Genomic DNA, 25601 nt, shown 5'->3' with positions numbered 1-25601 from the left:
AAGGTGTAACTAGATGAGACAATCTTTTTCTGCTCCTTTAGTCAACATAGCTCCATCAGCTTGATGGACTGTGTTAGGTTGAAGTCAGACAGAAAACAGAGAGACAAATGGAGACAGGAAAGTCATTGAGCAGGAGACATAGGGTAGATGCCCTGGGACTATTAGCATTGGTGGACACCTAAAGGATGTCAAGAAGGTCAAAGAGTCAAAGAGGGACAAGGATTGTGTTTTGCAACGGTTTACAAGTAGGAAATCTGATTGCCAGTCAGGGCTGATAGTGGGTCTCTCAGACAAACAACAACTTTTCCACTATGGCATTCAATAAAAATGAAGCCCTCTCACTTTGTTGTGGAGGGATTTTGGCCCATACTTCATTACATCCATTTTCTTAACCGCTTGTCCACTCAATCGTCATGGGAGTGCCTGGGCCCATGCTAGCTGTCACCTAGCAAGAGACAGGATACACCCAGGGCAGACATAAAGAGACCTTTCACACTTACTATCATACCTATGGGCAACTTAGAGTAACATGCATGTATTTGGATGCAGACATGGGGAGAAAATGTAAACTCCACACAGAAACCTTGCCGCACCATGGGATTCTGGGTGCTGCTCAGTTCTTATTGTGAGGGGATCAGAATTGTTTTATTTTAGGCACATTATATGTTTTAATACTCTTGGCTTAGATGAAAACCAGATCATGTTTTAAAACAAATGAATGCAACCACAAAATTCCAAATGGTTCACATGCTTTTTCTTGCCACTGTATAATTAGTATTTATAATATATAATATATAATATATATATATATATATATAGTATATATTATACTATAGTTGGCCTGAATGTCCACCATCATGTCTGGATGAAACCAGGTACCATTCACCACCTCCCCAATACCATCCCTATAGTGAAGCATGGTGGTGGCAGCATCATGGTGTGGGGTTGTCTTCTAGAGGCAGTAACTGGAAGACTAGTCATTATGGAGGTAAACCTGTTCCAGAGCTCTCTGAACCTCAGACTGAGGTGACGGTTCATCTTTCAACAGGACAACGACCCTAAGCACACAACCAAGATAACAAAACGGTAGCTACAGGACAACTCTGAATGTCCTTGAGTGGTCCAGCCAGAGCCCATACTTAAACCCAATTGAACATCTCTGGAGAAATCTGAAAATGGCTGTGCAACAACGCTTCCCATCCAACCTGAAGAGGTGAAACTGCTCAAAAATAGGTGTACTGAGCTTGTAGCATCATACTCAAAAAGACTTCAGTTGGTGCTAAAGTTGCTTCAACAAAGTATTGAGCAAAGACTGCAAATACTTATGTACATGTGATTTCTTTCATTTATTTTTAATGCATTTGCAAAGATTTCAAACAGATTTCTTTCACTTTGACGTTATGGTGTATTTTTTGTAGAATTTTGAGAAAAATTTGAAATTTTGCAATAAGGATGTAACATAACAAAATGTGGAAAAAGTTAAGGACTGTGAATACTTTCTAGATTAACTGTATATAATTCCAAATCCTATTCCCACCAGGTGCACAAGAAAATGATTTATAAACAACTCTGCGATGAAACAACACAAGAAATTACTGAATATATACATATGAATCAAGTTCATTTAAAAGCAAACATTTTAAAAGCGACTGGTTTTCTTAAGATAAGCTTAACTAAACATTCCCCATCAGAGCAAAGCTCTAGTACAATCTTATTCTTGCTCTCTCACATCAAATCTCTCCTCTCTGACTTCAAATTAAACCAAAGCCATTAGATCAGGTTCTCTCCTCTCTGGTGTAAGGGAAGATGACATAGGGGAGGGAAGCTGCTGCCTAATAAGTTATATAAACCTAGAAAAAAACACACATATGCGCATATGCACATACTTCAGGGATGAAGATGTTAGCTGTCTTTATTAGTCTGAGATTAGCTCTTGGTTTGTATGATCTGAATCCTACTCTTGCTTTGAATAGTTCGGGGGATGATCTGAAACAAATGTCTGGCTGCACAGATGCTAAAGTTAGTGCTGTGGAAAGTATTAAGGTCTCATCTGTTTTATGTAAGCTGCAGGGTACCACTCATCTACCTGTGTTTTCAATGGATGGTGATTATGTTATTGGTGGAGTTTTCTCCATGCACTACAACATGAAGGCGGTGGAGCATAACTACACCACCATGCCTGGGGAACTAACATGCACAGGGAGGTTAGTAAAAAGGAGAAGTAAAGAATAATAAGTATGCTGGAGTTTGTGGGATAAAACCTATTTATTATGATATGATTAAAATGTTGCAAAGTGTTTGTGTAACATTGAGAACCTTAAAAGATTTGTTGTATGTATGTTAGGATCCCAGTCAGTGGCATGCAATACATTCACAAAATTTATCTAACTGTAAAAAACATAATAACTTTTAGTGTTTTTTTAATTAAAACTATAGCTCTATTGTTGAATTGACATCTGATGGTTAAACAGTTACTTCATATATATTTAGCTGATAGATGCAGTGCAGTTATCATGTTCGTTGGACATTATAATTCTCCTACATCGTGTTTTTTATTTTTTAATTGTGATATAACTATTTGTACATCTCAACACTGACTGTGTCTAGAATTGAACCACTTGAACTGCACTTCTCAAGTGCAATGATCTTTGCCATTGAGGAGATTAACAACAGCACCAAGCTGCTTCCTGGCATCCGACTCGGTTATCAGATCCATGACGCATGTGCCTCAGTTCCTATGGCTGTTAAAGTGGCATTCCAGCTTACAAATGGCCTGGATCATGTTGTTTACACTTGTGACAATTGTTCACAGTCTGGTATGGTGATGGCTATTGTTGGTGCATCTGGGTCCACACCATCCATCAGCATTTCTCGTGTCATCGGGTCCTTTAATGTACCTCAAGTAAATATGTTTTGGTAAAATGTGATTTAAATATGTGTTTCCTGATTGTGCCCAATAAATAAGTTTATTGTGTTATTTTCCTTTAGGTGAGCCACTTTGCCACTTGTGCATGCTTGTCCAATAAGCAGCAGTATCCCAGTTTCTTCAGAACAATTCCCAGTGACCATTTTCAGGCTGACGCACTGGCCAAGCTGGTGAAACAATTTGGTTGGACATGGATAGGTGCTGTCCGCTCAGATTCAGACTATGGAAATAATGGCATGGCAACTTTCCTGAATGCAGCACAAAAACAGGGGATCTGTGTTGAATACTCTGAATCTTTCTCTCGTACCCACCCACGTAGCAGGATCCAGAGAGTGGCTGATGTTATTCGCAGGTATCTTTTTTACTCATTGTATTTGTGTTTCTCATGCTGACAGCAACCGTCTCCAGTTCAATCAATCATGGGTCATTCAATCTCATTGTACTTATGCCTGTACTGACACTAAAACAAATGTCAAAGTCTTGAGGAAAATTTATTAAAGGGAGGATTAGTAAATGCTTATGTTATTATTTAGGTGCAACATTGTAAAGTCCTTTTTTCCTTTTGTATTGCTCCCATAATTGTATACATACACAACATCAAGCTAAAGTGGTTAACATATCTGTGTATACTGTACGTTTCAAACCTAAATCTGTTTAATGTCTCCAGGTCAACAGCTACAGTTCTTGTAGCATTTTTAGGCTTAGGAGAAATGAGTTTACTGATGGAGGAGCTGTCTCGTGAGCCTTCTCCACCTCGTCAGTGGATAGGCAGTGAGGCTTGGATGACTCACCGAGACATGCTGAAGTTCACTTTCTGTGCTGGAGCCATTGGATTTGGTATTCCACGATCTGTCATCCCAGGTCTGAGAGACTTCCTGCTGGATCTCTCTCCCACTAAAGTGGCAGCCTCCCCAATTCTTAGTGAGTTCTGGGAGGAGGCATTTAATTGCAGCCTGGAAAAAAGTGAGTAACCTGTGCTTTTGTTTGATATTCACAATTTTGTCTTTGCAGTTTTCTACTGTTTTTTTTTTTTCTTTTTTTTGAAATGAAAAACAACTATTACATGAAGTAAGTATAGAACAGCAGGTTTTTATGGATTATTTTTCAACTACTGCATCATTGAGCCACCTAACAATCTTTTTTAATGTTTATTTTTTAGGTGCTGCCACAGACAAGACTATGTGTGATGGGAGTGAAGACATACAAAACCTGCAGAGTCCGTACTCTGACACATCTGAGCTTCGTGTCACTAACATGGTGTACAAAGCTGTTTATGCAATAGCTCATGCCATTCATAATGCTGTGTGTCAGGAGAAAAATTCTACAACTCAGTGTGACAAACTCACCAGAAAAGACTCCAAACAGGTCAGTTGAAACAAATAAATAAAATTGCCATATTTTAAACTATACATATGAAAATAAATAATCTTTTACGTTTGCATTACCTTTACTATTACTTCCCTATGTCTTCACAGATTCTTACTGAGCTGCAGAAAGTAAACTTTTCCCAAAATGGTTACCATGTGTCATTTGATGCTAACGGGGATCCTGTGGCCATGTATGAGCTGGTTAACTGGCAGAAAAGTAGCAGTGGCAGCCTTGAGATGGTGACAGTAGGGTACTATGATGCATCACTGCCAGTGGGCCAAGAGTTTCATATCTACAAGAACTTAACCTGGATGGAGGGCAGGACACAAGTGAGGAGCAACAATTTAATATAAACATAATCATGACAACCATGTACCAAAGAGTCTTACAATATCTGTCTGACTTTGTCTGTATATACTCTATGTTTTCAGGTTCCTGTATCAGTGTGCTCTGACAGCTGTCCTCCAGGAACTCATAAAGTGCTGCAGAAAGGAAAACCCATCTGCTGTTATGACTGTCTACCATGTCCTGAGGGAGAGATCAGCAATGTTACAGGTAAAATAAGGTGCTTTGTAGTTCAAATCTGTGACATTTAAGATGTAAAAAATATTAATTATTATTATTTATCTTTCCAGATTCACCAAACTGTTTCCCTTGCCTTAAAGAGTTCTGGCCTAACACAGAGAGAGACACCTGTTTCCCAAAGCCTGTAGAGTTTCTTTCCTTCAGTGAGGTCCTAGGAATCATCCTGGCTACATTCTCCATCGGTGGTGCCTGTCTGGCTGTTACAACAGCGACTGTATTCTTCTGGCACAGAACATCCCCGATTGTCAGGGCCAACAACTCTGAGCTGAGCTTCCTGCTGCTCTTCTCTTTGACTCTGTGTTTCTTATGTTCATTAACGTTCATTGGAGCACCCTCGGAGTGGTCCTGTATGCTGCGTCACACAGCGTTTGGGATCACCTTTGTCCTCTGTATCTCTTGTGTTCTTGGGAAAACTATAGTGGTGTTAATGGCCTTCAAAGCTACACTTCCAGGTAGTAATGTCATGAAATGGTTTGGTCCTCCACAGCAGAGAATGACTGTAGTGTCTTTTACATTCATACAAGTTTTAATATGTACTGTTTGGTTGGTTCTTAGTCCTCCTTTTCCAATGAAAAACCTAACAACATACAAAGAGAAAATCATCCTGGAGTGTGCATTAGGTTCATCTGTTGCATTCTGGACAGTGTTGGGGTATATAGGACTACTGGCTGTCTTCTGTTTTGTGTTAGCTGTCCTAGCTCGGAAACTACCTGATAATTTTAATGAAGCCAAACTGATCACCTTCAGCATGTTGATCTTCTGTGCAGTCTGGATCACTTTTATTCCAGCTTATGTCAGCTCTCCTGGGAAATTTACTGTGGCTGTGGAGATATTTGCTATTCTAGCCTCTAGTTTTGGACTAATGCTGTGTATATTTGCTCCAAAGTGTTTTATCATATTGTTTAAACCAGAGAAGAACACAAAAAAACACTTAATGAACAAGAATTAGCTTAAGGATCTTTGAATGTAGTCAAGAAAAGTAAATTGTGGCATTGTTATATCATTAATTCAATGTTATTTTGTGAATTATTGCTTACCAAATACTTTTCCATTAGGCTGAAAAAGTAAATAAAGTAAAATGTCTTTACCAATATGTGAGTTTTGTCTCAACATTGAAGACAAAATCAGTATTTTCAAATTAATCATAATGACCACTGTTTCTGTGAATGCTAATGTATGTCTGCACACTTTAGCAAGAGCAGGACATCAAGTATGCAGTTTAGTGGATAGACAGTTGTATTGCACAAAATAAGAAGTCTAATACGTAGCGTCTTCTCACAACGTTTTTCATTATAATAAACAACACAGAACCACAGTACTTTGAGCCAAGGCACAACTCTAAGAGCACTGACAGTTTCCACCATAGTGTAGAGAAGGAGATGAGGAAGTGGCCTGCAGGTGCTATCTTGGATTTTACAAATTTCAGGAGCACCATTGCCTCCTTCAGTTTAAGATAGGTTACTGTGGTTAAGTTCTTGAAGAGATATTTATACAACTGGAGTTCCTCATAAAGGTAAAGAAGACAAACCTTGAGCAACTGTAACCTGGAGACAAGGAGAGTCTGCCATAACTACCAAACTCTGCCCAGTAATGCCCCCAGCTATCATCAGTTATCAGCTATTAAGTGGCCAGGGACACAAATGAACACAAAAACACATATATAAAAAAAACATATCTGGATCAACCCTACAGTGCCCCTACTGTAGATGCAACGACACACCAAGTCAACAGGTCCAGGTTGATTGTTGCATCAACATCACACATTGTCTTCGTCTGGTCAAAAGTGCGGCATTAAACACATCACAAACACAAGCAGGTGCTTACTCTGGTGTTGTTTTCAGCGAGTAAAAAAATGGATGTATTAAAGGAACTAGATGCCAAATTGGAATATGGTGCCCATTCTGTCCTATTAAAATTGGTCAGTATGCATTGTCTGAAAAAACATTCTTTTTTTTTTTTATCACATTCAAGCCTTAAGAATTACCCAAATTATTGGCTTATACAGAATGCAAATTGCTTCAGTACCCAACAATGATTGTGAAAGCTTGGCTAAAAAACTAGATTACCATAAGATACTTTTGTTTTTACCTGTTTCAATTTGAAAGTGCAGCAAAAAACTAAAAAAACAAACAAAACAAAAACAAAAACAAAACTTGTTTACATCTTGTAAACCATCATTCTATGAGCATACCATAGTAATAGCATATTGGAAGCTAGATTGTGTGAGCTATGTTTACTTGATATATTTTGCTACTTTCTGTAGAAATACTTACTTTCTATGGATAGTTGTATGCACATTGACCAAATAATTTTAATATTTGATAATATTATCTTATGCTAAGGCATACAAATATTTAGATGTTGTTTTTTCTGTGTGACATGCAAAGGGGAAATGTTGACAGGTAGATTGATTAAAATAGAAGCATATTGACTTTATACACATATCAACATGACATGACAACACTGCACATATCAAAAATGCGGCTTTCTTTCATTCTCCTGGTGGCTACTGTTATAGTGGAGTACTTCAACAGACATATGGTCAATAAAAGCAATAAATGGTGTATCAGTTGTTTCATCATTGGACTTGGCTGCAGCACAGACATTGGTAAACCTTATTTGCAGTGAAGGTAAACTGGGATTGTCTGAGCTACTACCTGCTGCCTCCATGACAGGGTTGTAAAAGCAGAGAAAAAATACATCAACAATATCAACGCAAAACTAGCCTGAAACTGTCCTTACCACGAAAAGAAAGTCTCACTGTGTTTTACTCATTCATAACATTTGGTACACTTACGCTGACCATTATAGTTAACAGGCCCCTCAATAGTGTTTACTACACCTTTTTTCAGAAGTGAAGCAGCACTTTACTGTAAAGTTTGTCTCCTTGTCTTAGATATTTACATGCTTTGTACCTCACTTGTAAGTTGCCTGGATAAAGGCGTCTGCCAAATAACTAAATGTAAAGTGTGATTATATAGCATGTGCTCATGAGAATATCACCACTGCTTAAAATTAAAACAAAACACTAGCGTAAGAAAAATTATGTCTTATTACCGTTATTTTAAACTGGTTTTGTCATGGCTTTGTGTAAAAACCGTCTGACCCAATAGGGTAGGACTATGGGTGGTGACTACATTGTTGGTAGAGTTTTCTCTATACATTACAACTTGCAAGCAGTGAAGCCTAACTACACCACCATGCCTGAACCTGTAGTGTGTACAGGGAGGTTAGTAAGAAGAACAGGGGGATAAAAAAAAAAAAGTTGGATTGTGTGGGAACGAAAAACTTAATTTGAATGATATGAATATAACCTTTTTACAATGTTTATGTAGTATTTGAATCTAAAAATATATTTTCTATTTGTATCAAACAAGCCAAATCAGTACTTGCTTGACTTGCTGACTTGCTTGAGTGTGATTATAGGAAAGAATATGCACTTTCTGTGTTTCTTAACTAAAAATATAGTTGTGTTGTTGAATTTAGTTTTTTTCTCAGGTATACAGTGTTTGTCTGCAGCTATGGTGTCCATGAACTACATACAAAAAGAAAATAATCCTGGAATGTGCATTAGGTTCATCTGTGGCATTCTGGACTGTGCTTGGATACATAGGCCTATTAGCTGTGTGTTTTGCTTTGTGTTAGCTGTCCTAGCTCGGAAACTACCTGATAATTTTAATGAAGCTAAACTGATCACCTTCAGCATGTTGATCTTCTGTGCAGTCTGGATCACTTTTATTCCAGCTTATGTCAGCTCTCCTGGGAAATTTACTGTGGCTGTGGAGATATTTGCCATTCTGGCCTCCAGATTTGGACTAATACATGTAGTGACCAAATACAAATCTTAGCTTCATTGGAAATAGGTTAGATACCATCATACAATGAAAAGCTTTTAGCTTCTTTAGAATGCTTATTTAATCTTAAAATTGTTAAATAAAGCATACCCAAGCTTTTTGTCCTACAACTTATTCTTGTTGCAGTTTGATTAAATTTGAAAGCAGTTCAATGAGAGGAAGAGTTCAAAAATAGCATTCCAGGAAATGTTATCTACTTGGTCCCTGCGCACAATGGTCCCTTTCTGGTCAAGTAGAATAGACAACTCAAAATGAAGAGTTTAAAACACACAGAAGTATGTGATTTAAAAAGCTTCATAAAGTAAATATTGTTTTATGAGTAATCTATCTAGTTTTGTACCATAATATCAAAATTGTATTTTACAGTTAAAATTAAAAAACCCAAAATATTATTAGTTTAATAAATGTTCATCTGGGTTCTACAAATGTCTATCCACTGCTAACTTACTACTCCACTGTGCCACACTTGTTCTTTACAATATCACTTAATTTTGTTAAGGTTGATGGGCATTAATTTATGAAAAGCCTCTGGTCCTGCCACATTCTGACATTCTGTCATGTTTGCTCTATTCTGGTATAGCAAGGAGTATAGTATACAGGGGCATTGTGAGGTTTTTATGGTTGTTGTCAAAAAATACATGAACTGATCAGAATTATTTTATTTTAGGCACATTATTATATGTGTTAATACTCTTGACTTAGATAAAAACCAGATCATGTTTTATGACAAATGAATGCAACCACAAAATTCCAAATAGTTTATATATATATATATATATATATATATATATATATATATATATATATATATATATATATATATATATATATATATATATATATATATATATATATATATATATATAAAACATATACAGTGAGGGAAAAAATTATTTGAACCCCAGCTGATTTTGGTATGTGTATCAATGGTAGGTGTATTTGAACAGTGAGACACAACAATGACAAAAAAAATCCAGAAAAATGCGTTTCAAAAAGAGTTATAAATTAATTTGCATTTCCACGAAGGAAAGAAGTATTTGATCCCTTCGAAAAACGTGCTTTAGTACTTGGTGGCAAAACCTTTGTTGGCAATCACAGAGGTCAGCCGTTTCTTGTAGTTGGCCACAAGGTTTGCACACATCTCAGGGGGGATTTTGGCCCACTCCTCTTTGCAGATCCTCTCCAATGTTTGGCAACTCGAACCTTCAGCTCCCTCCACAGATTTTCTATGGGATTAAGGTCTGGAGACTGACTAGGCCACTCCATGACCTTAATATGCTTCTTCTTGAGCCAGTGATTTGTTGCCTTAGCCGTGTGTTTTGGATCATTGTCATGCTGGAGTACCCAACCACGACCCTTTTCAATGCCCTGACTGAGGGAAGGAGGTTCTCACCCAACATTTGACGGTACATGGCCCCATCCATCCTCCCTTTGATGCGGTGCAATTGTCCTGTCCCCTTGGCAGAAAAACACCCCCAAAGCATAATGTTTCCACCTCCATATTTGACAGTGGGGATGGTGTTTTTGGAGTCATAGGCAGCCTTCCTCCTCCTCCAAACACAGCGAGTTGAGTTGATGCCAAAGAGCTCGATTTTGGTCCCATCTGACCACAACACTTTCACCCAGTCTTCCTCTGAATCAGTCAGATGTTCAGTGGCAAACTTCAAACGGGCCTGTAGATGGGCTTTCTTGAGCAGGGGGACCTTGCGGGCACAGCAGGATTTCAGTCCTTCACGGCGTAGTGTGTTACCAACTGTTTTTTTGGTGACTATGGTCCCAGCTGCCTTGAGATCATTGACAAGTTCCTCCCGAGTGGTTCTTGGCTGATTCCTCACCGTTCTCATTATCATTGAAACTCCACGAGGTGAGATCTTGCATGGAGCTCCAGACCAAGGGAGATTGGCAGTTAATTTATGTTTCTTCCATTTGCGAATAATTGCACCAACTGTTGTCAACTTCTCACCCAGCTGCTTGGCGATGGTCTTGTAGCCCATTCCAGCCTTGTGTAGGTCCACAATCTTGTCCCTGACATCCTTGGAAAGCTCTTTGGTCTTGGCCATGGTGAAGAGTTTGGAATCTGGATTGATTGATTGCTTCTGTGGACAGGTCTCTTTTATACAGGTTACGAGCTGAGAGGGCTGCCAATGTCAGCTCGTTACCTGTATAAGATCCACGTGGGAGCTAGAGATCTTGCTGACGGATAGGGGATCAAATACTTATTTCCTTCATGGAAATGCAAATTAATTTATAACTCTTTTTGAAACGCATTTTTCTGGATTTTTTTTGTCATTGTTGTGTCTCACTGTTCAAATAAACCTACCATTGAAATTATAGCCTGATCATTTCTTTGTTAGTGGGCAAACTTACAAAATCAGCTGGGGTTCAAATAATTTTTTCCCTCACTGTATATATATAGATCAGGTTCTCTCCTCTCTGGTGTAATGGAAGATGACATAGGGGAGGGAAGCTGCTGCCTAATAAGTTATATAAAGCTAGAAAAAAACACATATATGCGCATATGCACACACTTCAGGGATGGAGATGTTAGCTGTCTTTATTAGTCTGAGATTAGCTCTTAGTTTGTATGATCTGAATCCTACTCTTGCTTTGAATAGTTCGGGGGATGATCTGAAACAAATGTCTGGCTGCACATATGCTAAAGCTAGTGCTGTGGAAAGTATTAAGGTCTCATCTGTTTTATGTAAGCTGCAGGGTACCACTCATCTGCCTGTGTTTTCAATGGATGGTGATTATGTTATTGGTGGAGTTTTCTCCATTCACTACAACATGAAGGCGGTGGAGCATAACTACACCACCATGCCTGGGGAACTAACATGCACAGGGAGGTTAGTAAAAAGCAGAAGTAAAGAATAATAAGTATGCTGGAGTTTGTGGGAAAAAAATTATTTATTATCATATGATTAAAATGTTGCAAAGTGTGTTTAACATTGAGAACCTTAAAAGATTTGTTGTATGTATGTTAGGATCCCAGTCAGTGGCATGCAATACATTCACAAAAATTATCTAACTGTAAAACAATGTATAACTTTTAGTGTTATTTTACTTAAAACTATAGCTCTATTGTTGAATTGACATCTGGTGGTTAAACAGTTACTTCATATATATTTAGCTGATAGATGCAGTGCAGTTACCATGTTCGTTGGACATTATAATTCTCCTACAGCGTGTTTTTTATTTTTTAATTGTGATATAACTATTTGTACATCTCAACACTGACTGTGTCTAGAATTGAACCACGTGAACTGCACTTCTCAAGTGCAATGATATTTGCCATTGAGGAAATTAACAACAGCACCAAGCTGCTTCCTGGCATCCGACTCGGTTATCAGATCCATGACTCATGTGCCTCAGTTCCTATGGCTGTGAAAGTGGCATTCCAGCTTACAAATGGCCTGGATCATGTTTTTTACACTTGTGACAATTGCTCACAGTCTGGTATGGTGATGGCAATTGTTGGTGCATCTGGGTCCACACCATCCATCAGCATGTCTCGTGTCATTGGGTCCTTTAATGTACCTCAAGTAAATATGTTTTGGTAAAATGTGGTTTAAATATGTGTTTCCTGATTGTGCCCAATAAATAAGTTTATTGTGTTATTTTCCTTTAGGTGAGCCACTTTGCCACTTGTGCATGCTTGTCCAATAAGCAGCAGTATCCCAGTTTCTTAAGAACAATTCCCAGTGACCATTTTCAGGCTGACGCACTGGCCAAGCTGGTGAAACAATTTGGTTGGACATGGATAGGTGCTGTCCGCTCAGATTCAGACTATGGAAATAATGGCATGGCAACTTTCCTGAAAGCAGCACTAAAACAGGGGATCTGTGTTGAATACTCTGAATCTTTCTCTCGTACCCACCCACGTAGCAGGATCCAGAGAGTGGCTGATGTTATCCGCAGGTATCTTTTATACTCATTGTATTTGTGTTTCTCATGCTGACAGCAACCGTCTCCAGTTCAATCAATCATGGGTCATTCAATCTCATTGTACTTATGCCTGTACTGACACTAAAACAAATGTCAAAGTCTTGAGGAAAATTTATTAAAGGGAGGATTAGTAAATGCTTGTGTTATTATTTAGGTGCAACATTGTAAAGTCCTTTTTTCCTTTTGTATTGCTCCCATAATTGTATACATACACAACATCAAGCTAAAGTGGTTATCATATCTGTGTATACTGTACGTTTCAAACCTAAATCTGTTTAATGTCTCCAGGTCAACAGCTACAGTTCTTGTGGCATTTTTAGGCTTAGGAGAGATGAGGTTACTGATGGAGGAGCTGTCTCGTGAACCTTCTCCACCTCGTCAGTGGATAGGCAGTGAGGCTTGGATGACTCACCCAGACATGCTGAAGTTCACTTTCTGTGCTGGAGCCATTGGATTTGGTATTCCACGATCTGTCATCCCAGGTCTGAGAGACTTCCTGCTGGATCTCTCTCCCACTAAAGTGGCAGCCTCCCCAATTCTTACTGAGTTCTGGGAGGATGCATTTAATTGCACCCTGGAAAAAAGTGAGTAACCTGTGCTTTTGTTTGATATTCACAATTTTGTCTTTGCAGTTTTCTACTGTTTTTTTTTTTTTTTTTTTTTTTGACTTATTTAGTTTTTTTGTTGATGATTGCCTATTTGTGGAACCCTCCGTGGTCAACCCTAAAAAATAAAAAAAATAAAAATAAAAAAAAGCTTATAAGTAAAGCTTATAGTCAGATGCCAACAAGTTAATGATCAAAAATGCATTCATTAACCAAGGACAGACAGGATATTTCTACATTCAAATGATTATAAACTAAGTTATTTCAGACCATTCATTTGTATTAAACATGGTAAATCATTTGAAGTTATTTTTTCTTTTATAATTGTGACTGATTGTGTGATGTATATGTAAGTAATGTAATATAACATTTTTTTACAAAAACAAAATGAATATATGTACAGGAGTTTATAGAAAATGCATTTAATATTGAAAATGAAATGAAAAACAACTATTACATGAAGTAAGTATAGAACAGCAGTAATTTATTGACTATTTTTTAACTACCATATCATTGAGCCAACTAACAATCTTTTTTAATCCGTATATTTTAGGTTCTGCCACAGACAAGACTATGTGTGATGGGAGTGAAGACATACAAAACCTCCAGACGCCTTACACTGACACATCTGAGCTCCGTATCACTAACATGGTGTACAAAGCTGTTTATGCAATAGCTCATGCCATTCATAATGCTGTGTGTCAGAAAACAAATTCTACAACTCAGTGTGACAAACTCACCAGAATAGACTCCAAACAGGTCAGTTGAACAAATAAATAAAAATGCCATAGTTTAAACTATACATATGAAAATAAATAATCCTTTACGTTTGCATTACCTTTACTATTACTTCCCTTTATCCTCACAGATTCTTACTGAGCTGAAGAAAGTCAATTTTTCCCAAAATGGTTATCATGTGTCATTTGATGATAACGGGGATCCTGTGGCCATGTATGAGCTGGTTAACTGGCAGAAAAGTAGCAGTGGCAGCCTTGAGATGGTGACAGTAGGGTACTATGATGCATCACTGCCAGTGGGTCAAGAGTTCCATATCTACAAGAACTTAACCTGGATGGAGGGCAGGACACAAGTGAGGAGCAACAAATGATCATAATCATAACAGCTATAGAACAAAGTGGTGAGTTTCGCTATATACTGTATGTTTTCAGGTTCCTGTATCAGTGTGCTCTGACAACTGTTCTCCAGGAACTCATAAAGTGCTGCAGAAAGGAAAACCCATCTGCTGTTATGACTGTATACCATGTCCTGAGGGAGAGATCAGCAATGCTACAGGTAAAAGTTTTCTCATGCATATCTACCATCAAATATATAATTGTTTTTGTAAATTAATTTTTTTTTTTTTATTTTAAAAAAATTTCAGATTCCACTGACTGTTTCCCCTGCCCAAAAGAGTTCTGGCCTAACACAGACAGAAACACCTGTTTCCCAAAGCCTGTAGAGTTTCTTTCCTTCAGTGAGGTCCTAGGAATCATCCTGGCTACATTCTCCATCGGTGGTGCCTGTCTGGCTGTTATAACAGCGACTGTATTCTTCCGGCACAGAACATCCCCGATTGTCAGGGCCAACAACTCTGAGCTGAGCTTCCTGCTGCTCTTCTCTTTGACTCTGTGTTTCTTATGTTCATTAACGTTCATTGGAGCACCCTCTGAGTGGTCCTGTATGCTGCGTCACACAGCCTTTGGGATCACCTTTGTCCTCTGTATCTCTTGTGTTCTGGGGAAAACTATAGTTGTGTTAATGGCCTTCAAAGCTACACTTCCAGGTAGTAATGTCATGAAATGGTTTGGTCCTCCACAGCAGAGAATGACTGTAGTGTCTTTTACATTTGTTCAGGTTTTAATATGTACTGTTTGGTTGGTTCTTAGTCCTCCTTTTCCAATGAAAAACCTAACTACATACAAAGAGAAAATCATCTTGGAGTGTGCATTAGGTTCATCTGTTGCATTCTGGACAGTGTTGGGGTATATAGGACTACTGGCTTTCTTCTGTTTTGTGTTAGCTGTCCTAGCTCGGAAACTACCTGATAATTTTAATGAAGCCAAACTTATCACCTTCAGCATGTTGATCTTCTGTGCAGTCTGGATCACTTTTATTCCAGCTTATGTCAGCTCTCCTGGGAAATTTACTGTGGCTGTGGAGATATTTGCTCTTCTAGCCTCCAGTTTTGGACTAATACTGTGTATATTTGCTCCAAAGTGTTTTATCATATTGTTTAAGCCAGAGAAGAACACAAAGAAACATGTAGTGACCAAATACAAATCATAGGTTCAGTGGAAATAGTTTAGATACCATCATACAATGAAAAGCGTATGTGCATATTTAACATGTAAAAAGTTTAGGTCTCCATTCTATCACTGAAATTATTAAAATTTTTGACCTTAGCATTTCATTTTTTCTTTAGAATGCTTATTTAATCTTAAAATTGTTAAATAAAGCGTACCCAAGCTTTTTGTCCTACAAGTTAAGAAAACTTATTCTTGTTGCAGTTTGATTAAATTTGAAAGCAGTTCAATGAGATGAAGAGTTTAAAACTAGCATTCCAGGAAATGTTATCTACTTGGTCTCTGTGCACAATGGTCCCTTTCTGGTCAAGTGGAATAGATAACTCAAAACGCAGAGTGTAAAACACAGAAGTATGTGATTTGAAAAAACTTCATAAAGTAAACATTGTTTTATGAATAATATATCTAGTTTTGTATCATAATATCAAAATTCTATTTTACAATTAAAATTAAATACCCAAAATATTATTTGTTTAATAAATGCTCATTTGGGTTCTGCAAATGTCTATCTTGCTAGCCACCTGGACTAAATCTCAAATAAACAATGCAGAATGCTTAATTTTAATGTTTTCTTAACCAAACTTTGTGCTGTATTTTCCACCTTGTTGCTGTGACTTCATTGTGTCTCGATGTCCCTGGCACACCTACAGACACAATTTTCCATTTAAGAAACAAACAAAAACTTAGCGTTTTATGTTTTGTCAAGTATATAATTCAATATATATGTATATACATATGTATTATACTACTATATTAGACTTCATTTAGGTCAGTATCACTTAAATTGATTAGGAAGGTCTCACACTGAAACACAGAGTGTTAGCTTACCTTATTAAAAATAAACAAATACATTAATTTAGTCCTTAGTTTTTAAGAATGGGAACCACTTCAGGGAATGTCTATTTGTCATTTGGACAAAATATGGTGGATCCAAGATATTGGTAATTTTCAGTTCTTTCTTTCAAGTTATTTTATTTTACATATTTCTTTGGTAAAATGTCAAATGCAATGATAGTTGTAAAGTAAAAATTTATACCAAAAATGTAAAACAAATAGAAAAAGAAACAAAACAACAACAACAATGTTTTATCTCAATATTCAGAAAAAGCTGCTGCATGCATAATTGTTTTCTTTGAATCATCCAGTTGAATTCTAATTATGGGTCTCTAGTGAAGATCATATCTATCCACCCAGTTGAATTAGCTTTTTACCATCTCTTTATTGTCAACCTGGCAGGCACTAGACTGAAGGGAGAAATGACAGAGAAGTGAAAAGGTCGCTTGCCTGGCTTAGGTGTTAATGAACTGTCCCCAAGGGGATAGGCATACTACTAACATTGCATTTACATATATACGCTGTACACATTCTGGATTACATGCACCGTCTAGTGGGACAGTCTGCCATGGTCCAGCCAAAGTTGCCAGGCCTAAAGCAATCAAAAAGCTGGTCAGTTTGCTGAAGAGCCCAGGTGTGCTTGATGTAGTCCACCATATGTATTGTACATAAGGTGTGACTAGATGAGACAATCTTTTTCTGCTCCTTTAGTCAACATAGCTCCATCAGCTTGATGGACTGTGTTAGGTTGAAATCAGACAGAAAACAGAGAGACAAATGGAGACAGGAAAGTCATTGAGCAGGAAACATAGGGTAGATGCCCTGGGGCTACTAGCATTGGTGGACACCTAAAGGATGACAAGAAGGTCAGAGTCAAGGAGGGACATTCTTTCAAGGATTGTTTTGCAAAGGTTTACAAGTAAGAATTCTGATTGCCAGTCAGGGCTGATAGTGGGTCTCTCAGACAAACAACAACTTTTCCACTATGGCATTCAATAAAAATGAAGCCCTCTCACTTTGTTGTGGAGGGATTTTGGCCAATACTTCATTACATCCAGTTCTTAACCGCTTGTCCACTCAAGGGTCGCGGGAGTGCCTGGGCCCAAGCTAGCTGTCATCTAGCAAGAGACAGGATACACCCAGGGCAGACATAAAGAGACCTTTCACACTTACTATCATACCTATGGGCAACTTAGAGTAACATGCATGTATTTGGATGCAGATATGGGGAGAAAATTTTAACTCCACACAGAAATCTTGCAGATTGCAGCACCCTGGGATTCTTGGTGCTGCTCAGTTCTTATTGTGAGGGGGCAGTGCTAACCATTACTCCACCGTGCCACACTTGTTTTTGATCGCTTAATTTTATTAAGGTTGATGGGTATTCATTTATGCATAGCCTCTGGTCCTGCCACAGTCTATCAATAGGGTTAAGGTTTAAAAAATTCCAAATTGTTGTTTTGTTTTTTGTTTTTGTTTTTTTTTTTTTCATCCATTCTGAAGTAGATTTACCAGTGTGCTTTGAAATATTGTCCAAAGCTTTAGCTGGCTGACAGATAGCCTCATGTTTGCCTCTATTCTGGTGTAGCAAGGAGTACAGTATACAGGGGCATTGTGAGGTTTTTATGGTTGTTGGCAAAAAATAGATGAACTGATCTGAATTGTTTTATTTTAGGCACATTATTATATGTGTTAATACTCTTGACTTACATGAAAACCAGATCATGTTTTAAAACAAATGAATGCAACCACAAAATTCCAAATGGTTCACATGCTTTTTCTTGCCACTGTATAATTAGTATATAGGAGTATAAAACAAAGATTGAACTCTTTGGCCTGAATGTCCACCATCATGTCTGGATGAAACCAGGCACCACTCACCACCTCCCCAATACCATCCCTATAGTGAAGCATGGTGGTGGCAGCATCATGGTGTGGGGTTGTCTTCTAGAGGCAGTAACTGGAAGACTAGTCATTATGGAGGTAAACCTGTTCCAGAGCTCTCTGAACCTCAGACTGAGGTGACGGTTCATCTTTCAACAGGACAACGACCCTGAGGACACAACCAAGATAACAAAGTGGTGGCTACAGGACAACTCTGAATGTCCCTGAGTGGTCCAGCCAGAGCCCAAACTTAAACCCGACTGAACATGTCTGAAGAAATCTGAAAATGACTGTGCGACGACACTTCCCATCCAACCTGATGAGGTGAAAGTGCTCAAAAATAGGTGTACTGAGCTTGTAGCATCATACTCAAAAAGACTTAAACTGGTGCTAAAGTTGCTTCAACAAAGTATTAAGCAAAGTCTGCAAATACTTATTTACATATGATTTTTTTCATTTATTTTTAATGCATTTACAAAGATTTCAAACAGATTTCTTTCACTTTGACGTTATGGTGTATTTTTTGTAGAATGTCGAGGAAAATTAGGAATTTTAACCATTTTGCAATAAGGATGTAACATAACAAAATATGGAAAAAGTTAAGGACTGTGAATACTTTCTAGATTAACTGTATATAATTCCAAATCCTATTCCCACCAGGTGCACAAGAAAATGATTTATAAACAACTCTGCGATGAAACAACACAAGAAATTACTGAATATATACATATGAATCAAGTTCATTTAAAAGCAAACATTTTATAAGCGACTGGTTTTCTTAAGATAAGCTTAACTATCCATTCCTCATCAGAGCAAAGCTCTAGTACAATCTTATTCTTGCTCTCTCACATCAAATCTCTCCTCTCTGACTTCAAATTAAACCAAAGCCATTAGATCAGGTTCTCTCCTCTCTGGTATAAGGGAAGATGACATAGGGGAGGGAAGCTGCTGCCTAATAAGTTATATAAAGCTAGAAAAAAACACACATATGCGCATATGCACACACTTCAGGGATGGAGATGTTAGCTGTCTTTATTAGTCTGAGATTAGCTCTTAGTTTGTATGATCTGAATCCTACTCTTGCTTTGAATGGTCCAGGGGATGATCTTAAACAAATGTCTGGCTGCACAGATGCTAAAGCTAGTGCTGTGGAAAGTATTAAGGTCTCATCTGTTTTATGTAAGCTGCAGGGTACCACTCATCTACCTGTGTTTTCAATGGATGGTGATTATGTTATTGGTGGAGTTTTCTCCATTCACTACAACATGCAGGCAGTGAAGCATAACTACACCACCATGCCTGGGCAACTAACATGCACAGGGAGGTTAGTAAAAAGGAGAAGTAAAGAATAATAAGTATGCTGGAGTTTGTTGAGAAAAACCTATTTATTATGATATGATTAAAATGTTGCAAAGTGTTTGTGTAACATTGAGAACCTTAAAATATTTGTTGTATGTATGTTAGGATCCCAGTCAGTGGCATGCAATACATTCACAAAAATGATATAACTGTAAAACAATGTATAACTTTTAGTGTTTTTTTACTTAAAACTATAGCTCTATTGTTGAATTGACATCTGGTGGTTAAACAGTTACTTCATATATATTTAGCTGATAGATGCAGTGCAGTTATCATGTTCGTTGGACATTATAATTCTCCTACAGCGTGTTTTTTATTTTTAAATTGTGATATAACTATTTGTACATCTCAACACTGACTGTGTCTAGAATTGAACCCCGTGAACTGCACTTCTCAAGTGCAATGATCTTTGCCATTGAGGAGATTAACAACAGCACCAAGCTGCTTCCTGGCATCCGACTCGGTTATCAGATCCATGACTCATGTGCCTCAGTTCCTATGGCTGTTAAAGTGGCATTCCAGCTTACAAATGGCCTGGATCATGTTGTTTACACTTGTGACAATTGTTCACAGTCTGGTATGGTGATGGCTATTGTTGGTGAGTCTTCATCGACACCATCCATCAGCATGTCACGTGTCATCGGACCCTTTAATGTTCCTCAAGTAAATATGTTAAATTTTCAGTAAACTGTGTTTTGATTATAGCCATGCTTATTTTATGTGTGCTGTTAAAGGAATATATTGGGTTGATTTCCTTTAGGTGAGCCATTTTGCCACTTGTGCATGCTTGTCTAATAAGAAGCAGTATCCAACATTCTTCAGAACAATTCCCAGTGACCAGTTTCAGGCTGAAGCTCTGGCCAAGCTGGTGAAACAATTTGGTTGGACATGGATAGGTGCTGTCCGCTCAGATTCAGACTATGGAAATAATGGCATGGCAACTTTCCTGAATGCAGCACAAAAACAGGGGATCTGTGTTGAATACTCTGAATCTTTCTCTCGTACCCACCCACGTAGCAGGATCCAGAGAGTGGCTGATGTTATTCGCAGGTATCTTTTTTACTCATTGTATTTGTGTTTCTCATGCTGACAGCAACCGTCTCCAGTTCAATCAATCATGGGTCATTCAATCTCATTGTACTTATGCCTGTACTGACACTAAAACAAATATCAAAGTCTTGAGGAAAATTTATTAAAGGGAGGATTAGTAAATGCTTATGTTATTATTTAGGTGCAACATTGTAAAGTCCTTTTTTCCTTTTGTATTGCTCCCATAATTGTATACATACACAACATCAAGCTAAAGTGGTTAACATATCTGTGTATACTGTACGTTTCAAACCTAAATCTGTTTAATGTCTCCAGGTCAACAGCTACAGTTCTTGTGGCATTTTTAGGCTTAGGAGAGATGAGGTTACTGATGGAGGAGCTGTCTCGTGAACCTTCTCCACCTCGTCAGTGGATAGGCAGTGAGGCTTGGATGACTCACCCAGACATGCTGAAGTTCACTTTCTGTGCTGGAGCCACTGGATTTGGTATTCCACGATCTGTCATCCCAGGTCTGAGAGACTTCCTGCTGGATCTCTCTCCCACTAAAGTGGCAGCCTCCCCAATTCTTAGTGAGTTCTGGGAGGAGGCATTTAATTGCACCCTGGAAAAAAGTGAGAAACCTGTGCTTTTGTTTGATATTCACAATTTTGTCTTTGCAGTTTTCTACTGTTTTTATTTTTAATTCTTTTGACTTATTTAGTTTTTTTGTTGATGATTGCCTATTTGTGGAACCCTCTGTGGTCAACCCTAAAAAATTAAAAAATAAAAATAAAAAAAAATTATAAGTAAAGCTTATAGTCAGATGCCAACAAGCTAATGATCAAAAATGCATTCACTTAACCTAGGACAGACAGGATATTTCTACATGCAAATTATTATAAACTAAGTTATTTCAGACCATTCATTTGTATTAACATGGTAAATCATTTGAAGTTATTTTTTCTTTTATAATTGTGACTGATTGTGTGATGTATATGTAAGTAATGTAATATAACCAGTTTTTTTACAAAAAAAAGGAATATATGTACAGGAGTTTATAGAAAATGCATTTAGTATTGAAAATGAAGTGAAAAAACAACTATTACATGAAGTAAGTATAGAACAGCAGGTTTTTATTGATTTTTTTTCAACCGTATATTTCAGGTGCTGCCACAGACAAGACTATGTGTGATGGGAGTGAAGACATAAAAAACCTCCAGACGCCTTACACTGACACATCTGAGCTCCGCATCACTAACATGGTGTACAAAGCTGTTTATGCAATAGCTCATGCCATTCACAATGCTGTGTGTCAGGAGACAAATTCTACAACTCAGTGTGACAAACTCAGCAGAATAGACTCCAAACAGGTCAGTTGAACAAATAAATAAAAATGCCATAGTTTAAACTATACATATGAAAATAAATAATCTTTTACGTTTGCATTACCTTTACTATTACTTCCCTTTATCCTCACAGATTCTTACTGAACTGAAGAAAGTAAATTTTACCCAAAATGGTTATCATGTGTCATTTGATGCTAACGGGGATCCTGTGGCCATGTATGAGCTGGTTAACTGGCAGAAAAGCAGCAGTGGCAGCATTGAGTTGGTGACAGTAGGGTACTATGATGCATCACTGCCAGTGGGTCAAGAGTTCCATATCTACAAGAACTTAACCTGGGTGGAGGGCAGGACACAAGTGAGGAGCAACAAATGATCATAATCAATCGGATGTGTAGGAAAAGATCACATTTGTGTAACGTGAACTGCAATTATTGTATGTGGCAGGTGCCTGTATCAGTGTGCTCTGACAGCTGTCCTCCAGGAACTCATAAAGTGCTGCAGAAAGGAAAACCCATCTGCTGTTATGACTGTATACCATGTCCTGAGGGAGAGATCAGTAATGCTAAAGGTAAAATAAGGTGCTTTGTAGTTTAAATCTGTGACAATTAACATGTAAAAAATATTTATTATTATTATTTATCTTTCCAGATTCACCAAACTGTTTCCCCTGCCCAAAAGAGTTCTGGCCTAACACAGAGAGAGACACCTGTTTCCCAAAGCCTGTAGAGTTTCTTTCCTTCAGTGAGGTCCTAGGAATCATCCTGGCTACATTCTCCATCGGTGGTGCCTGTCTGGCTGTTATAACAGCGACTGTATTCTTCCGGCACAGAACATCCCCGATTGTCAGGGCCAACAACTCTGAGCTGAGCTTCCTGCTGCTCTTCTCTTTGACTCTGTGTTTCTTATGTTCATTAACGTTCATTGGAGCACCCTCGGAGTGGTCCTGTATGCTGCGTCACACAGCGTTTGGGATCACCTTTGTCCTCTGTATCTCTTGTGTTCTTGGGAAAACTATAGTTGTGTTAATGGCCTTCAAAGCTACACTTCCAGGCAGTAATGTCATGAAATGGTTTGGTCCTCCACAGCAGAGAATGACTGTAGTGTCTTTTACATTTGTTCAGGTTTTAATATGTACTGTTTGGTTGGTTCTTAGTCCTCCTTTTCCAATGAAAAACCTAACTACATACAAAGAGAAAATCATCCTGGAGTGTGCATTAGGTTCATCTGTTGCATTCTGGACAGTATTGGGGTACATAGGACTACTGGCTGTCTTCTGCTTTGTGTTAGCTGTCCTAGCTCGGAAACTACCTGATAATTTTAATGAAGCTAAACTGATCACCTTCAGCATGTTGATCTTCTGTGCAGTCTGGATCACTTTTATTCCAGCTTATGTCAGCTCTCCTGGGAAATTTACTGTGGCTGTGGAGATATTTGCTATTCTAGCCTCTAGTTTTGGACTAATGCTGTGTATATTTGCTCCAAAGTGTTTTATCATATTGTTTAATCCAGAGAAGAACACAAAGAAACACTTAATGAACAAGAATTAGTCTAAGGATCTGTGAATGTAATCAAGAAAAGTAAATTGTGGCATTGTTATATCATTAATTCAATGTTATTTTGTGAATTATTGCTTGCCCAATACTTTTCAATCATGCTGAAAAAGTAAATAAAGTAAAATGTCTTTACCAATATGTGAGTTTTGTCTCAACATTGAAGACAAAATCAGTATTTTCAAATTAATCATAATTTCCACTGTTTCTGTGAATGCTAATGTATGTCTGCCCACTTTAGCAAGAGCAGGACATCAAGCATGCAGTTTAGTGGATAGACAGTTGTATTGCACAAAATAAGAAGTCTAATACGTAGCGTCTTCTCACAACCTTTTTCATTTTAGTAAGCAACACAGAACCACAGAACCTAAGAATGTAACACTATAGTACTTTGAGCCAGGGCACAACTCTAAGAGCACTGACAGTTTCCACCATAGTGTAGAGAAGGAGATGAGGAAGTGGCCTGCAGGTGCTATCTTGGATTTTGTAGATTTCAGGAGCACTATTGCCTCCTTCTGTTACGAACAGACTAACGGGACCAACAAGAACAAAAAGATACATTTATTAACAAAAGAAGGGCAGGGGACACAGGAAACTACACAAACCAACAAAGTATCAAGACCCAAAAACGCTGTAACAACATACAAACAAAACCATAACCCAACATACAAAGTAACAACTGAAACTACACACTAATGTGGACCAAACTAACGAACAAAGCAGATGTACAAAGTAACAAACCAAAATCGCTGCAGTAGGCAGGATAGACGGAAACAAACATACAAAACTAACAGGACAAAGTAACAACAAAAAAATGCTGCATAAGCAGACCCAACAAATCAAAACAGACAAACCAAAAACAGACAGGTGCCTTACGGACAAACAAACGAACGAACAGACCGACCAGAGATGTGGAGGAGTAGTGTGCAGCATGAATGAATTCAGGGTGAAGGCAATGTGTGACAAACCAGCACCGAACTGAGGACTGAGGGGTGCTTTTAAAACAGAGTGATGCACAGGTGACTTGAGTCAGTAATTAGTCCGGGGAGTTCAGTGGAAAGTGGAGGAAGTCCATATATGGGTGTGTGGCAGGAGGGTGAGACACAGAACAAAAACAAAACAGAACAACCTGACAGGGGCAGAAGGGGGGAATTGTAACAGAACCCCCCCGGCAAGGGGCGGATCCCAGACAGCCCCAAACAAACCAGGACGGGCGGGGGGAGGGAGGCCCGGAGGAGGGCCCGAAACACCAGACCGGGCGGGCGGAGGGAGGCCCGGTGGAGGGACCGGGCGCAGCAGACCAGGAGTGCCTCCGGCGGACGGCCAGGAGGCGGCAAACGGACCAGGAGTGCCTCCGGCGGACGGCCAGGAGGCGGCAAACGGACCAGGAGTGCCTCCGGCGGACGGCCAGGAGGCGGCAAACGGACCAGGAGTGCCTCCGGCGGACGGCCAGGAGGCGGCAAACGGACCAGGAGTGCCTCCGGCGGACGGCCAGGAGGCGGCAAACGGACCAGGAGTGCCTCCGGCGGACGGCCGGGAGGCGGCGAACCAGAAGACAGAGTCTCGGGCGGACGGCCGGGAGGCGGCGAACCAGAAGACAGAGTCTCGGGCGGACGGCCGGGAGGCGGCGAACCAGAAGACAGAGTCTCGGGCGGACGGCCGGGAGGCGGCGGACCAGAAGACAGAGCCTCGGGCGGACGGCCGGGAGGCGGCGAACCAGAAGACAGAGCCTCGGGCGGACAGCCGGGAGGCGACGAACCAGAAGACAGAGCCTCGGGCGGACGGCCGGGAGGCGGCGAACCAGAAGACAGAGCCCGAGACCCTTGAGCCGGCTGGAGAACCGGGGACCGGAAAGCCAGCCGGAGAGCAGGCCGAGGACCCCGAGGCCGGGGGCCAGGATACGACCCACGGGGCAGGAGACCCGCAGGCGGACTGCCGGATGGCGAGCAGTGAGCCGGGGAACAGCAAGACGGCTGAGGACTCCCAGGCGGACTGCCCGGCGGCGACGAACAA

General features: G+C 39.2%; 2 protein-coding genes across 2 annotated transcripts; both read left to right on the top strand.

Moving 5' to 3' along the window:
* The first annotated feature begins 1684 nt into the window (after positions 1-1684).
* LOC113165072 lies at positions 1685-15569 on the top strand. Its single transcript, XM_026364520.1, has 16 exons — positions 1685-2204; positions 2608-2902; positions 2989-3278; positions 3594-3893; positions 4051-4291; positions 4402-4623; positions 4726-4849; positions 4930-5827; positions 11349-11579; positions 11981-12275; positions 12362-12651; positions 12967-13266; positions 13802-14042; positions 14152-14373; positions 14453-14576; positions 14665-15569. The coding sequence occupies exons 1-16, from the start codon at positions 1894-1896 to the stop codon at positions 15567-15569; spliced, it is 5289 nt and encodes a 1762-aa protein (XP_026220305.1). The 5' UTR covers positions 1685-1893.
* Positions 15570-19506: 3937 nt separating this feature from the next.
* LOC113166443 (extracellular calcium-sensing receptor-like) lies at positions 19507-23585 on the top strand. The gene is made up of 8 exons (XM_026366581.1): positions 19507-19628; positions 20032-20326; positions 20424-20713; positions 21029-21324; positions 21857-22062; positions 22172-22393; positions 22483-22606; positions 22687-23585. Exons 1-8 carry the CDS (start codon positions 19522-19524, stop codon positions 23583-23585), a joined length of 2439 nt encoding a protein of 812 aa, XP_026222366.1. The 5' UTR covers positions 19507-19521.
* The last annotated feature ends 2016 nt before the right edge of the window (positions 23586-25601 follow it).

Source organism: Anabas testudineus, chromosome 13, assembly GCF_900324465.2.
Source record: "Anabas testudineus chromosome 13, fAnaTes1.2, whole genome shotgun sequence".
Classification (NCBI taxonomy): domain Eukaryota; kingdom Metazoa; phylum Chordata; class Actinopteri; order Anabantiformes; family Anabantidae; genus Anabas; species Anabas testudineus.
Note: the sequence above shows the minus strand (reverse complement) of the source record. Positions and strands in the feature narration are given on the sequence as shown.

Excerpts from the sequence above, each read along its gene's own strand:
- LOC113165072 (XM_026364520.1), top strand. The coding sequence starts at position 1,894 with ATGAAGATGTTAGCTGTCTTTATTAGTCTGAGATTAGCTCTTGGTTTG. Across the intron at positions 3,279-3,593 it reads GTGGCTGATGTTATTCGCAG|GTCAACAGCTACAGTTCTTG; the intron begins GTATCTTTTTTA and ends TAATGTCTCCAG. Across the intron at positions 13,267-13,801 it reads TGCACCCTGGAAAAAAGTGA|CCAACTAACAATCTTTTTTA; the intron begins GTAACCTGTGCT and ends CATATCATTGAG.
- LOC113166443 (XM_026366581.1), top strand. The coding sequence starts at position 19,522 with ATGGATGGTGATTATGTTATTGGTGGAGTTTTCTCCATTCACTACAAC. Across the intron at positions 20,327-20,423 it reads GACCCTTTAATGTTCCTCAA|GTGAGCCATTTTGCCACTTG; the intron begins GTAAATATGTTA and ends GATTTCCTTTAG. Across the intron at positions 21,325-21,856 it reads TAATTGCACCCTGGAAAAAA|GTGCTGCCACAGACAAGACT; the intron begins GTGAGAAACCTG and ends CGTATATTTCAG.